The sequence below is a fragment of the Osmerus mordax genome, chromosome 1 (genome assembly GCF_038355195.1).
Source record: "Osmerus mordax isolate fOsmMor3 chromosome 1, fOsmMor3.pri, whole genome shotgun sequence".
NCBI lineage: Eukaryota > Metazoa > Chordata > Actinopteri > Osmeriformes > Osmeridae > Osmerus > Osmerus mordax.
In genome coordinates this window covers 22346145-22361656 of record NC_090050.1, presented here as the reverse complement: position 1 = coordinate 22361656, position 15512 = coordinate 22346145, and the positions used below count along the sequence as shown (strand labels likewise).

The following is a 15512-nucleotide window of genomic DNA, read 5'->3' as shown; positions in this document are numbered from 1 at the left end:
CTGGGTACTCTTCAGCTGCAAAGAAATAGCATGTGCCACTTAAGTGTGTGTTCTTCTCTGTGTGTGTGTGTGTGTGTGTGTGTGCCTATTCACATTGATACTGTTTATAATCCCTTTTCTCATCACCCAGCGGGTCTGACTGTAAGGGCACTCAATGTGTGTGTGTGTGTCTATCAACAGGGGTGTGCTGAATGCCAGTAAACGAGCGGACCAAGTGGGTCACTTCGTGTGGATCGGCTCGGACAGCTGGGGGGCCAAGAACAGTCCCATCCACGGGCTGGAGGATGCCGCCATTGGCGCTGTGACCATCCTCCCCAAGAGAACCCCCATCCCTGGTAGGTCTGCCTCCCACGGTGCTCCCACGCTGAGGGACTCCCTGCCCAGTCTGCCTCCGTAGCAAGACCAGCCGAGTCAGTGATGTCCTGCTGTTGTACCCATCCAGCTCTCTGTCACAGCAGGGGGTCAGTCTCTCTTTTCATGACCACTTAGTGCCTCTGCTCATCGCCTCAGACACTGTCCGTATGCCCTGGTGCATAACTGTCAGTGCACTGCAGAACCCAGGAAAGTGAGACCTTCAGACTGGCTGGTAAACTCTGCCGGAGTGACCCTGGGCTGCCTGGCCGACTGACTCTCTGAGTGATTGAACAGCGGGCTGGCTGGCTGATTGGCTGGATGGCTGACTAGGTGACGGGGGTGGGGAACGGGCTGTATTAGAAGGGCTGACTGGTTAACTGGCTGGATGACTGGGGCTTGATGACTGAACGACTGACAGTCAGCCGACTGGCTTAGCTGTTAGCTGGCTGACTGGTTGATTAGCTGGCTGGCTGGCAGCGGGGGCTGGCTTGCTGACTGCTTCTCATTATTGGCTGTGGGAGACCCACAGGTGGCATGCTAATAGAGCCGCCCCTCAGAGCCTGTCTGGGATACTGGCCTCTTTATTGGCTCATCATTTATGTTCCCTCTTCCCTGACCTCGGGGGGAGAAAGGAGGGGCGGGGATGGGTGTGCGATGAGGAGCCCGGCTCATTGAGGAGAGAAGAGGAAAGAGAGAGGGAGGGGGAGGGAGGGAGAAATACAGAGTTTGAGCTGAAAAGAGATATTGGGAGTGAAGGATTTCGAATTTGAGGTTGAGCCAATGAGTGAGGGAGGGGGAGAGGGAAAGAGAGAGGGTGGAGAGACAATTTGATCTAAAGACTCAGAGAGAGAGAGAGGCAGAGAGAGAGAGAGGCAGAGAGAGAGAGAGAGAGAGAGAGAGAGAGAGAGAGAGAGAGAGAGAGAGAGAGAGAGAGAGAGAGAGAGAGAGAGAGAGAGAGAGAGAGAGAGAGAGAGAGAGAGAGAGAGAGAGAGAGAGAGAGAGAGAGAGAGAGAGAGAGAGAGAGAGAGAGAGGGGAGGCAGGGAGCTCGAACACAAAGATATAGATTGAGACAGAGAATAAAAAGAGAGAGACAGACTGACAGAATTGGATCTAAAGACACAGAGTTATTTGGAGGTAAGGAGGCAGGGAGAGAGAGTCAGGTTGATCAGCTCTGCAGGCTGTGGTGTCAGTATGGCTGTCCACCTCCTGCTGGTGGACCCTGCTGAGTTAAAGCCACATGCAAAGTCAATTACGCCAACAACAAAAAGCTTCATGCCTGCTTGTTACGCTTCATGACCACCACAGCTGCCACAAAAACCCTCTCTCGCCACTCACCTACCCCGGTGACCAAGGCAGGACTTGTGACCAGGGTGACCAGGTATGATACTGACACAATGCAGCAACTGGAGTTGAAAGTGACATAGTGCCATGCCTTTAACCATTCAACATGGTCCTTCGGATCAATACGAGCTTGAACTGGTGTGTTGCGCTTATATTCAGTAGATGCCTGCTTTCCCTAAGCCGCACACACAGACCTCCTGGGAGACGCACACAACATTTAGTCATTTAGCAGACGCTCTTATCCAGAGCGACTTACAGTAAGTAGGCAAGTAGGGTGAAGTGACTTGCCCAAGGACACAACGTCATTTGGCACAGCTGGAAATCGAACCGGCAACCTTTTGATTAGTAGCCCGATTCCCTAACCACTCAGCCACCTGACTACCCATCTGACAACAGCAGCTCTTTGTTTTAGTGCAAATACAGGGTTGGTACTGGTGTGTTGTGTGTTTCTGTTTGTTGTGTGTGTGTGTTGGTGCATGTGTGTAGGTGTGTGTGTGTGAGAGGACAGTAGATGGGCACGGATTGAGTTTAATCTTTCGGTCCATGTTTAAAACATGACTCATATCTGAAGTGATGGACGGATGACTTTCTCACTCATGTCCCTGCAGCTCCACAAAGCCCAATAATACATAAATAAATATATAAAATCCTTCTTCCCTATCACACATTTCTCTGTTATTGAATCAAATATGATCCATTGCTTCTCATGCTGCTCTATTCTTGAGGGTCCTTGCAGGTCTGGGGAGGTGGTTATTTTATTTTTTTCTGCTCTCATTCTCTGGTTGATTGGTTGTCAGTGCTCTGACTGCTTATGTACCAGTTAACAAGCTCAGTCTGAGCCGTCCCTTGAAGCCTGTCAGCCTGTCAGCCTGTCAGCTTGCATCTCCCCCGTGACGGAGAGCGAGGGTGAGGGAGATGGAGGAGAGCGAGGGTGAGGGAGATGGAGGAGAGCGAGGGTGAGGGAGATGGAGGAGAGCGAGGGTGAGGGAGATGGAGGAGAGCGAGGGTGAGGGAGATGGAGGAGAGCGAGGGTGACCGAGATGGAGGAGAGCGAGGGTGAGGGAGATGGAGGAGAGCGAGGGTGAGGGAGATGGAGTAGAGCGAGGGTGAGGGAGATGGAGGAGAGCGAGGGTGAGGGAGATGGAGGAGAGTGAGGGAGATGGAGGAGAGCGAGGGTGAGGGAGATGGAGTAGAGCGAGGGTGAGGGAGATGGAGGAGAGCGAGGGTGAGGGAGATGGAGGAGAGCGAGGGTGAGGGAGACGGAGTAGAGCGAGGGTGAGGGAGATGGAAGAGTGGAGAAGCTCCAGCCCAGACGCGGATCACATAACGAGGCTTTAGCTCAGCTCACACACACCCATCTCAACCCCAATCTTCTTTCTTATATCCTCATTATCTTTTCACTCATGCCCCCCCCCAGTCCTCCTTCCTCCTCTCATATGTCTTCAGTATTCTCGCTCCCTGCGCGGTGATCACTTATGAGTTTCACCTTCATCGCAGACTGAAATCAGAGGTGATCATGTTTCGTCTCCCGACATCACAGAACACCTTGATTTCTCTTTGAATCAGCGACCCTTTCAAACGGGCGTAGAGGTTGGATCTTTTAACGAGGGCGGAGGAGTAGAAAGCCGTCTGCTATCCTGCTTCCAGCTGGATTCTTCCCGCTCGCTAGTCGAGGTTTCGTTCGTCCGTTGGAGTCACAGCTTGGGACTTGGGTCCGCTGTGATCTCCAGCAGGGCCTGTTTGTTTGGCTGCTTGTTGTTCCTTACATGGTGTCCTGCAGCAGGGGGGGTTCTGGGGGCTTTGGCTGGCCTCCACGCTCGGGGCTGCCTGCTGCCTTCCGGTCCCCAGACCACCATCTCCCCCACCCCCACCCGCTGGAATATGGGCACACGCAACTCGAGAATGCAAGAAGGTGGTAGATGCACACACTGAAAGATACACAAACGTACACACACACACACATAGAGTACACACATAGTGTACACACATGGAAATACAGTTACGAAATATTGACACAATCTTCATGCATACGATTGCATTCATGATGTAAATCGTTTTTGGCAGTCAGATGTCCAGGCTTTTTATTTGCCTTACTGTTTTCTGCTGCTTGGTTTATTCATTCTTATCAAATTGTTGTTTTGAATGTTCCTCATCTTACTTTTCATTCACCCGAATGTTGAATTTCCGCTACAACTTCCCTTTCAGAAACATGTTCATCAATGCTTGAAGTCACAGTTATTGTGCTCGGAGTAGAAACATTTTGGAGTTCTGTTCTTGTTAGTACAGTAGGTTTCTGAAATTTCTCTTCTTTTAAGAAAGCAGTATTCAATCTAACCTTGATACCCTTAGCCGTAATAATACTGCACTCTCTCCATTCCTCTTTTCCTTTCTCTATCTCCCTTTCTCTCTGTCCTTCCCTTTCTCTTTTTGTCTTGAGAGATATGGCATTACTGAAGAGAAAATAAACTACATAAGTATCTCCATGTTCCATTTCTATGACATAAGCATTTCTGCTTTAAATGAGCGAGTGACACGTTCGTCCAGACCCTTCATTCACACAAATGATCGCACCGATGAATCACAATGTAATTGTCTGCAGTGTCCTTCCCGACAAGAGCTTCCAGAATTCCGGCGCATGCATAATGCAGAAGCTTTGGCAGAACTTTCTAGTTTCTCTCAGTCCTGAGGTGTCTTATCGATCGATCAGCCCAACCTGCGTCTCTTCTCTATCCGGGGAATCTTATCCCCTGCTTCCTAACAATGCCGTTAACCATCCTGTCTCTCCTGTTGTTGTCCTGCGCTCACTCCTCCAGGTGTCCAGCTGCCTCGCCAATACCCAGAGGGGTTTTTTATACGACTGATATACGAGAGACGAAAAACAAACAACAGTTGTTGCACTGACAGTTTATGGATGCAGGTTCATTTATTGTCGATGAACCACATGTTGACCGCGTCTTGTTGAAGCTGGTAACCAGCGATGGTTGTTTCGACGGACCCGTGACGTGCTCCTCTGGAGTGTGTAGGTGCTGAGAGGCAGCCGGGCTGAGAGGCAGCCGGGCTGAGAGACAGCCGGGCTGAGAGGCAGCCGGGCTGAGAGGCAGCCGGGCTGAGAGGCAGCCGGGATGAGAGGCAGCCGGGATGAGAGGCAGCCGGGATGAGAGGCAGCCGGGCTGAGAGGCAGCCGGGCTGAGAGGCAGCCGGGCTGAGAGGCAGCCAGGCATGAGTCAGCAGTCGTTGAAGAGGTTGCGATGCATCACTGTGATTATTGAGGCGAGGAGGCCTGTTGTCTTAGCTTCTTTGTCCCTGAGGGCGAAGGCGCCGGGCGCCGTTTGACCTTCCCGTGACACTCCCGGCGTCCCCGCCACCGTCACGCCACACCCCACCACAGAGGAGAGGCAGAGTGTCACTTCAAGACCCCAATTGTGTATCTACTGTGTCAGGTGCTCCAGTCCCTGTCGCTGAGAATCGCCCACGGCGACGGTGACAGAGCAGAGCTGGAGTGTGGGCTGTTCTAATGCGCTGGTGGATGGGCTTCCCTGGTCGCTCCTGAGAAAGATCTGGATCATGGAGGCAGGAGGTTTTCGTGTGTGTGACAAACAAAACAAAAAAACTTTAGAGCTGAGATGTCGGGACTTGTTTTATTTAGGTGTGCTGGTTGACTCATGTGTTTGGGGCTTGAACCCTGCATGGCTTCAGTTTTCCCTCCCACTGGGCTCGGCTTCATCTCAGCTGGTATCCTTCTGCAACCTTGGGCCATCCTGCCTCAACCAGGCCCATACCAGACACGTCAACACATAAACAAAACAGTAGAACCATCCGGAGCAGAGCTATATTCACATTATTAAAACATCTCTTCTCCGTGTTGTCCCCACTGCACTAAGTCCTCCGAGCTGAATGTAACAGCGACACAAACATCTCTTTTAGCCAGAGCCTTGCTGCACCTACGGGCGAAGATCTGTGAAAATGATTTTCTACACTTTGAGCTAGAGTTGGAAGTCTTTGCAGTTCATAAAGTTGTTGAATAATGAATTGCTTCCTTGCTGTAATGGATCCTTTTCAAGTCGTATCCACATCACTTTTTTATACATACTGCTTTATTGAGCAGAGGTTCCAGTTCATGCAAAACTTCAGGTCAGGTCCTATATTTAGCCCAGGAGAGATGAATATGTATGTCCCTGCTCTGGGCTTTGACATTAGTGAATGACAAGGACACCTCAATACTACCTTGTCACTCCCCCCCCATGCCAGCGCAGCATGGGGGGGAGTGACAAAACTTATTTATAACTTCAGACCAAAAGATCTCTTTACTACTCTGCATAACCCGTTTCCAAAGCTTATAAAAGACCCTCGTAGATAGGCGTACGATAAATGAAAACACAGAAAGATAATCTGAATATTACATATATGTACATACAGTACCATTGAGTCTTAACTTGGCAGGCTTAAACTTAACCGTTGAAGATGGTGCCTTAAGACATGGTAGAGATGGACGGAGAGTTTTGTGAAAACTGTTACATAAAACTGCATAATAATAAATAATAAAAGGTAAAGGAAAAATACATGAAACTTAAAATGTTCATCCATCTTTCCAGGTTTTGACGCCTACTTCACATCCAGAACATTAGAGAACAACCGCAGGAACGTATGGTTTGCAGAGTACTGGGAGGAAAACTTCAACTGCAAGCTCATGAGTTCCTCCAAGAAGGAGGACACAAGCAGGAAGTGCACAGGTACCAGTTTCCTGTTCCTCTTACTTCCTGTTACAGGTTCTTGTTTCCTGTTCCTCTTACTTCCTGTTACAGGTTTCTGTTTCCTGTTACAGTTGTGACACTTTACAGTATTGCTGTATTCTATATAAATAGCTTTTTGCTGTGAACTACCACAACAAACGAGCCAGTGTTAAGGATCAGAGAATTACTCAATGATGTTTATTGATCGTAATAGTCGATCATCGACAGAATAGGCCTCTCAGAATCAAGTGGTTCTTTCCAATTTCCTGTTCCTCTTTCCTTCATTTCCTGTTCCTCTTTCCTTCATTTCCTGTTCCTTTTCCCCTTAATTTCCTTTTTCCAAAGTGAGGGTACACCACTCAGATCTATTTAACCCCAAGAATTGCAATGACTGAATGATATTCTCAATTATATGCTTAGTAGATAGGATTCTCTTCATGAATGAACTGTATGAAACGGTTATGTAACCCACAACGACAGTTATGTGATGCGTGGGTCGACAACTTTGGGTTTTCCTGCAGTTGCAAACTTATAATGAACATCATTATTTCACCGTGACTGGTGTTTGAGTGTAGCCCATCCATTACTTTGGATTTTGAACTTTACTGTAACTTTTTAAGAAGCGAGAACAGAAACTCATGTGTCTGACTGTCAATACTGTACCGCAATTAGTTGGACAATTCACACATGCACAGTATCTTTAATGAACACCATCTATTGGAACTATCGATCGCTGCTAGACGTAGGTACTGTGTTCAGTTGTCTCTGTAGTCCCCTGCCCCCCCCCCCCCTCTCTCTCTTAGCCTTTCTCTCTCTCTCTCTCTCTCTCTCTCTCTCTCTCTCTCTCTCCCTCTCTCCTCTCTCTCTCTCTCTCTCTCTCTCTCTCCCTCTCTCTCTCTCTCTCTCTCTCTCTCTCTCTCTCTCTCTCTCTCTCTCTCTCTCTCTCTCTCTCTCTCTCTCTCTCTCTCTCTCTCTCTCTCTCTGTCTCTCTGTCTCTCTGTCTCTCTGTCTCTCTGTCTCTCTCTCTCTCTCTCTCAGTATCCCCATGGCTGCAGCACCATGACACTGCTCCCGCCCAGGGAGGGGGCTTTCCATTGCAGATGAGGAAGCTGCTTTACTTTGCTAAGAGAGAGAAAAGCTTGAGTCTCCCCCTAGAAAAGAGCCTTCAATTACGGAATGAGCTGTGTTCATCCTCGCTCCTCTGTTTCTGGGTGATTGGCTCAGAATCCCCCTGGAACCCCAGCAGCTCTCTGGACGGGAGAGAACATACGCACACACACACACACACACACACATACACACACAAACACGCACGCACACAAATACCCGCAAGAACGCACAGACACACAAACACAAATTAGTCATAACAGTGAGACAACCAAACCAACACAGACACGTACAAAGTTATTCACAGCGCACACGCACACTCACTGTACCACACCAGTCAGAAAGACAGCAAACCAGACAACTTAAGCTTTGAAATGCTCCTAATGAGAGTGCTACAGAAAATCCGATATTCAATTGTGAACTCTCAAGCAGTGTTCTTTCAAAAAAGACCATTATTTCTACGTGGGCACAGCAGTCAATTCATTTGCCGTGTTCCAATGTGTATATTAAAGCACCAATCAGAAATTTGATTTCGCAGACTCGGATATTAGGTATTCATCAGGTATATTGAATCGTTGAAAGATTCATGAAATCCATAGAGATGATTAGTCTTTGGCAGTTTGGCCGTACTACCGCTCTCTCTGCCTCACGATCCGCGTGTACCGCAAAGGCCACGTCTCCACATCAGTTGCGGAGAGCTCGTGATATCCATCATTTCCCTTCACAGGCTGCCCATTAAAGGAGCTGGGCTGGAGGAGACTGTTACAAAGAGCCGGGCCACGCAGGAATATCAGAAGACAGTGAGGTTACCTGTTAAATAGACCAACCTGGACCATAGGGAAGTGTGGTTGTATATAACGTATATATAACGTACATGTATATACGTTTAAAACGTACGGTCTCATGTTGTGTTTCTCTATTTGATGATAATCAAAAGGAAGGAGCACCTACATGATTAGAGGTCAAAGTAGGAGAGATCAGAAGGTTTGCTGTATCCGTGGTAACACATACCATGGCAATAGCCCAGTAATGAGAGTTTGTTAGGTCTGATCAGAAGGTTCCAGAGACTTGTACACACTTGTGATCACGCTATGCGCTAGCTGTTGGGGGGGTCTGCTCTGCAGTACCTGGAGCATGTGTCTGAGTGAAGCTAGTGAACGTGATCGCTGGGATATTCAGGGCTGCAAGACACTGCTAGTACCTGGATGAGTCGTAGGCACACTCGAGTTGTTCTGTCATTGACAAATGAGGCTTTTTTCTAAATCTATTTTTTTAACCTTTCAAAACGTTTTTTTGGAAAATATTTTCAACCTTAGAAACTTTGTTTTGAAACATAAAAAAATATATATATTGAAAATATTTTTCCACACACAGTGAGGAGAGGAGAGATCATGCTACCAAATACAGATTAAAACTAAAGTAACGAGTCTGGCTTGAAAATGTCAGAAGTAAAAAAGTACAGACATTTGTGTGAAGATGTAAGGAGTGAAAGTAAAAAACAATTAGACATCAATGATGTAATTTTCTTTTACATCATTGATTATTCTCTTCTTCAACATTTCCAAACTTTCTTTCCAAACTTTTTTTTGAAAGTATAACAAGTAGCAAGTAGAGATATTTGTGTAAAAATGTAAGGAGTGAAAGTAAAAAAAATTCTGAATAATAAATAGTGAAGTAAAGTACTGATACCAGAAAAATCTACTTAAGTACATTAATGAAGTATTTGTACTTTATCCATCCATCCATCTTAGCTAGTTTAAAAGATCGTCTGAGAACAAGAGTCTTGGGAATGACCAATCTTCCCCCAAAAGTTTCAGAGTAACCTTTTTCTCTATTTTCAACTTTCTCTTACATTTCTCAATCCCTGGGTTCCAACAGCAGGAGTGTGTGTACTGTTCTCTCTGTTACTAACGACCTGCCACAGCAGCTGTTGTGTACCCTGGATGGGAGGCTGTGTGGGGCGGTACACATCACCCGTCCTGATTGGCTGAGAGGAAAGCTACTCCCTGCATCTGCAGTACGTTATAGGAAGCAGGAACAGAGGCATAAACTGGTGGCAGGTTTGCCAACAAATGTTCTGTGAGAAGCGGTGGACTCAGACACACACATTATGTGGTACAGAGCCTGGCTGACCTTCAAGTCATCAAATAAAAAATGTCTGTGTCTGCTTTCAGGATTTCTGCAACGTTTCGGTACTTAGACCTTTTTTTAGCATGCAAAATGTTTTAATATGCAAATCAAGATGGTGTGCAGATGTCTTTTTGTATTTGACCCCAGGCACTAACACCTGGTGCTGGGCTGTGTTTGGGTGGACCTCCCTTCGTGTCTCCTTGGTTCTATGTCTTCTTCATTCTGTGTTTTCTTGGTTCTATGTCTTCTTCATTCTGTGTTTTCTTGGTTCTATAGCAAATTGGTTCTCTGTATCGGTGGTTCTGTGTCTCCTTGGTTCCGTGTCTCAGTGGTTTCAAGGCTCCATGGTTCCCTGTGGCCCCCAGACAGCAGGGGGCCAATCTGCTCCCACAGGGTCATGGAGCCCCCGGGGTGATGATGCGAGGCTGAGTGTGGCCCTGCCACCGTGTGGGTGGAAAACCCAGCTCAGAGAGCCTGCAGGGGTCCCGGTCTCACTGGAAGACGTGTGGTGAAGGGGTCAACTTTCTAAAGGAAAAACAGGCGGCAAAATCAGTGCCTGTTGAGTGAAGGCTGACATGTCAGGCCTCCACAGGGCTGCTTAGCTCCACGTCCCCTACTAAAACCCCTTCTGATTCTGAAAACCTCAGACACGTTTTGGAAGACTGAGTTACTGTACGCACCTTAGCAGTGCTCAAATCAGGATGTACAAAAGTTTTTTGTTAGACAGCCAAATGACCCCTAACAGACTCTGCTTCAGCCTGTTCTCCATCCTTTCCTGAGTAGAGCTTCTCTCTCCGCAAGACTGACCCCCCTAACTGGCCTGACAGCCAGCAGTTGGCAGCACCTTTCCACACCGAGTGAAAAGATTAAGAGGTGTCGATGGACTGTTCTCCTCTGAGCCTCTCACCCACTCTAAACTTCTTCATGAGAAAGGAACATTAGATTTACATCACATTTACATTTAGTCATTTAGCAGACGCTCTTATCCAGAGCGACTTACATTTAGTCAGTTAGCAGACGCTCTTATCCAGAGCGACTTACAGTAAGTACAGGGACATTCCGCCGAGGCAAGTAGGGTTCGTGTTCCTTGCTCAAGGACACAACTTCATTTAGAACGGTCAGGAATCGAACCGGCAACCTTCTGATTAATAGCCCGATTCCCTAACCGCTCATCCATCTGACTGATTAGATACATTTTCTATATTCTATTTTCATCCAGGCTCTTTCCTTCAATTTAGTCATTTATTTATATTAAAAAACAACAAAGTAGATCGTCAAATTGTAATACTGAAGTGGAATGTACAGGAAATCATTGTTATTTTCTATCTCTTTACGAATGTAAAGCGTTTTACTCATCATAGAAACAAATAAAATAATGAGGTTTCGGTGAAATATGATCACATCTCCAGATCCACGGGAGATCCTTCATCTCCCAGCCAGCATATCAGGAGACAACAAACATTACCGTAATAAACGCTGCGTCTTTGATAAGCTAGCGTGGCCATCAAACCTAACAGCTCTCGTCAATCACCTGACAATGAAACGCTGTTATTGTTATTGTGTAGAAATGTGATGTGGGCAGAGAACATTTTGCAGTACAGTAAATGGAACAGTAGAGGTGTCGGGTTGGCTCGGGCCTTGCCCGTAAACCCACGCCTGTATGGTCTCTAGGGGTGGGGGGAAAAATCGATTAACATTTTAATCGCGATTCAGTCTGCTAGCGATTCAGATTTTCATGATTTTTTATTTATTTTTGCATATATATGTATATACAGTACCAGTCAAAGGTTTGGACACATTTTCCCCAATATGTATTTTTTTATTTTTTATTTTTTTAAATCGTGAATCGATTTTTTATCGAATCGTGACCCCAAAAATCGAATCAAAACGTGAGGTATGAAAATATTCCCACCCCTAATGGTCTCCTTGCAGCTCTGTCAGAGCTGTGTTTATCTATGCTTCCCAGGTGTCCGGATCTCTCCGGCCTCCCGTTCTGACGATACTGCGTTGAGATAATTAGTGTGACACAGCATCCTCTCTCCATACATCACAGAGCAGGAAATAGTACGTCTTTGTTTTTGTCTCTGTAATGCTCTATCGTGAGTTCTGTGTGTGTGCGTCTGTGCATGTATGAGTGTGGGTGTACTTTTGTTTGTGTGTCTGCGCCTGTTGTGCGTGTATGTGTGTGCATATATGCATGAGCGTGTGTGTGTTGAGATCACGCTCCCTCCTCAGCACCAATGAGAACTGCTTACACGTACAGGCAGCGCTGATGAGGCCTGACAGAGATTGTGATGCCCTGTCGTCTGAACAGCGAGTTCACTGCATGTGCAGGCCTGTGTGTAATGACCATGTATGTGTTTAGCCTGATGATCAGGCTACAAGCCAAGAAGCACAGTGGTTGGTGCTGCAGGAAGGAGAGGCTAGCTGTCCTGGCCTCTTCTCTTCATATTCCCCCTCTTCCAAAAACCACGGTAACTAATTAGCTGTGAAAGGCCTGTCGGGGGTTTGCAGGGATCAAAAGGAATGTGGGAAGGCAAGGCATCACCATGGAGATGTGTGTTTCTCTGCTTTCCCCTCAGACGGTTTAAATCTAAACAAAACAGACGCCGATTCTCTGCTCTCCAAACCTCGCATTATTTACATTTAGTCATTTTTTTGTCATTTATTTTTTAAGGCATTATTTCTTTTTTTTTTTCAAATCTTTGTCTCCTTTCTTTTGTGTTTTTTTATTTTTCTTCCAATGGCAGCTTCTTGATTCTCTCGGTGAACTCTGACCTTTGTCTTGGAAGCTAAACGCTGCCTCTCTTCCTTTCTCCTTGCTAGAGTGATTATGTTCCTGCACCAAGACTTGGCTAGGGGAGTTGAAGCATCTCTCACTTCCCTCCAGAGAGAGACTCCGCAACAATACCTCGCTGCTGCTTGAAACCAAAATAGCCCATACTACAGTCGTACTGGAGCTTTCTCTCCCGAGTACAGAGACTTGAAAGATGAAAATCCAGTGTACCTTGTAGACTGTAACTCCAAACTCCCACGCGTGACCTATTTTTAAGGGTGACTGAACATGCTGTGGAGGAGAGCACCGTTTCCATGCCACTCACATCGATGTTCATTAGCGAGAACCTCACCAGGGGCTAAGGGAAAGGTTACCCTAAGGTTTATTTTTTATAAACAACCATAAGAGACTGAAGCGAAGGGCAACAGGAACATAAAGCTGACTAAACCAGGAGTATTTTGTGAGCCGTTGTTGCTGGGGCTGGCACTGTGACCTTTGCTGTAGCTTCATCAAGGTGGCCAAGGTAGGAGATAGCTGCGTCGAGGGCAGATCATAGACACGACCACGGTAGATAAGTCTGCCATTAAACGTCCGTCCAGATAAGCCTCCGTTTAATCCTACGGGTCCACTTAATCACGCTGGTGATACCAGAAGCACAGACCTAATGTTGCTCCATCCAATATGCAGCACAGATTACAGGGACGTACTAATCCCAGATACCATCATCATTTTCCTTGTAATAGTTTTGTTCCAGAAAAGGTTAAAAGATGACTTTTTATCTGTTTCACCTGAAGATAAACTACCGGCGAGGCAAATGTGATCACACACGTCATGAGACTACTGGAGACGTGATCTGAGGCTGTGGATGGGGAAAGAGTTTATGTGGTTCACGTTGTAGGTTCACGTTTGTGATGTGTAAAAAATGTGGATTAACTCATCAACTGTGGGCTGCTGTGGATCACCTCAATCGATCTTACCAGTCTGCGTTGATATATACTCACACGATCCACCTTTCCCTCTCGCTCTCTCTCTTTACTCTCTCTCTTTCTCTCTCTCTCTCTCTCTCTCTCTCACTCTGTCTCTCTCTCTCTCTCTCTCGCTCTCTCTCTCTCTTTCACTCTGTCTCTCACTCTGTCTCTCTCTCTCTCCCTCCCCAGGTCAGGAGAGGATAGGGACGGACTCCAAGTACGAGCAGGAAGGGAAGGTTCAGTTTGTGATTGACGCCGTGTACGCCATGGCCCACGCCATCCACAACATGCAGAGGGACCTGTGTCCTGACACCACGAGCATCTGCCCCGAGATGGACCTGGCCGGGGGCAAGAAACTCCTCAAATACATCCGTACGGTCAGCTTCAACGGTGAGTGGAAGAGAGCCCCACGCTATCACAGGGCAGAGGAGGAGAGAGATTCGATTTGAAGACAGCTTTGATGCGGTGTGCATGGAGAATGGTACCTTACTACATTTAGGCGAAGTGAACTGAAAATACCGTCATGCTGAATTTGTCATCCCTGTAGGGAAAAACTATATATTTCTTTAGAACCCAAGAGGGCCCTACCTGACCTAAATAAAGGTCCACACACACATGGTTCCCCTATAAGAACCTTCAAGATTCTTAAAAAAAATTCTGAGACAAAGATAAGTGAACATAGAATATCATCTATGCAACGCATGTATCGCAACCATAAAAAATAAATAAAATAGCGATATCCCCCGTGTTACTCTGTCCTGTTTTCTCCCTTCCATTCCAAACCGTGACCAACGCCAGTCTCCCTTCTCTGCAGAACGCATCAGTCTATCGCACTAACTAGCCCCCCCCCCCCACCCCACCCCCACCCGGTCTGACTGCAAACCCCACCCTACCACCTTAACTAACACATTGTCTGCGGGAAACCCTGACAACCATGAGCTGGGTGGAGTGTGATGGCCTGGTGCGCTTGTCTTCCCCGAGGCTTGCTCCTGGCCGTGCGCAGGTGGAGAACGTCACCACTCTCTCTGTTCGCAGCCTCTTCAGACAAGATGTCACACACACCACAGACCAACTGACAGGACACAAAGTGCCTTTGTTTGCCTTAATCCATGCGGTCCGCTAAGGTGGAGGCCTGAGATAGCACGTTCGTTATCCTGAGGGATGAAACACCTGGTTTACAGAGGAGGTCTTGGGACAACGAGAAGATGACTAATGTCAGGAAGAATACTGGATACCCGTCACAGTAGATTCTAGCTGTGCTAGATTACAATGTGTAAACAGCTACAGTTCTGGAACAGGTGTAATACATTACATTACATTTACATTTAGTCATTTAGCAGACGCTCTTATCCAGAGCGACTTACAGTAAGTACAGGGACATTCCCCCGAGGCAAGTAGGGTGAAGTGCCTTGCCCAAGGACACAACGTCATTTTGCACAGCCGGGAATCGAACCGGTAACCTTCAGATTACAAGTCCAACTCCCTAACCGCTCCGGGAGTCAGGTGGCAGGTGGCCTAATACAGTAGCTATGAGCTGAAATACACCTTGTTTGTGCATTGATAGGTACGAATGTTCCTTCTTAAACTGCATAATGCATTCATCTAGACAGATGTCAACGCAGGCAAACACAAAGGAATAAAACCCCAAAATTGTTCAAGGCACTTTCTTTAGAAAACAATTCAAACGCCTTCATTGTCATGGCAAGCACACAGGAATGTTGTCACAGACTAAATCCTAAACTACAGTCTCCACATCAAGTTTACTCTAGCGATTAAGATTTAAAGTGATGAAGAGTGCACTAAAAATACTACAGATTAAAACCAAACGACACACCAAGGTCTTTTTTCCAAATGACCATACATTAAAGAGCAGAGACGACACCTTGCAATCTTGTTCTCAGGGACACTGTCACTATGCAATTAGCATCTTCTCAAAGCGCTAATTTTCCTTTTTAGTGTTAGACATAAACGTAGATGTCAGATTACAGTCATTCTGGCCACCTGGCTGCTTTAACTATTTATTTTTCTAGGAATCTTTTATCTCATGATATCTAAACACTAAACGAATGCTTACTTACCCAGTTAAACACATTGCATGTGTTTTG

The 15512-nt window shown here is 46.7% G+C and overlaps 1 protein-coding gene across 1 annotated transcript in view; it reads left to right on the top strand.

Moving 5' to 3' along the window:
- The window catches only part of grm7 (glutamate metabotropic receptor 7), a 95325-nt gene that overhangs the window by 48773 nt on the left and 31040 nt on the right, over nt 1-15512 (top strand). Inside the window, 3 exon segments of the mRNA XM_067253925.1 lie at nt 181-335; nt 6289-6426; nt 13597-13797. Coding sequence (XP_067110026.1) covers nt 181-335; nt 6289-6426; nt 13597-13797 — 494 coding nt within the window.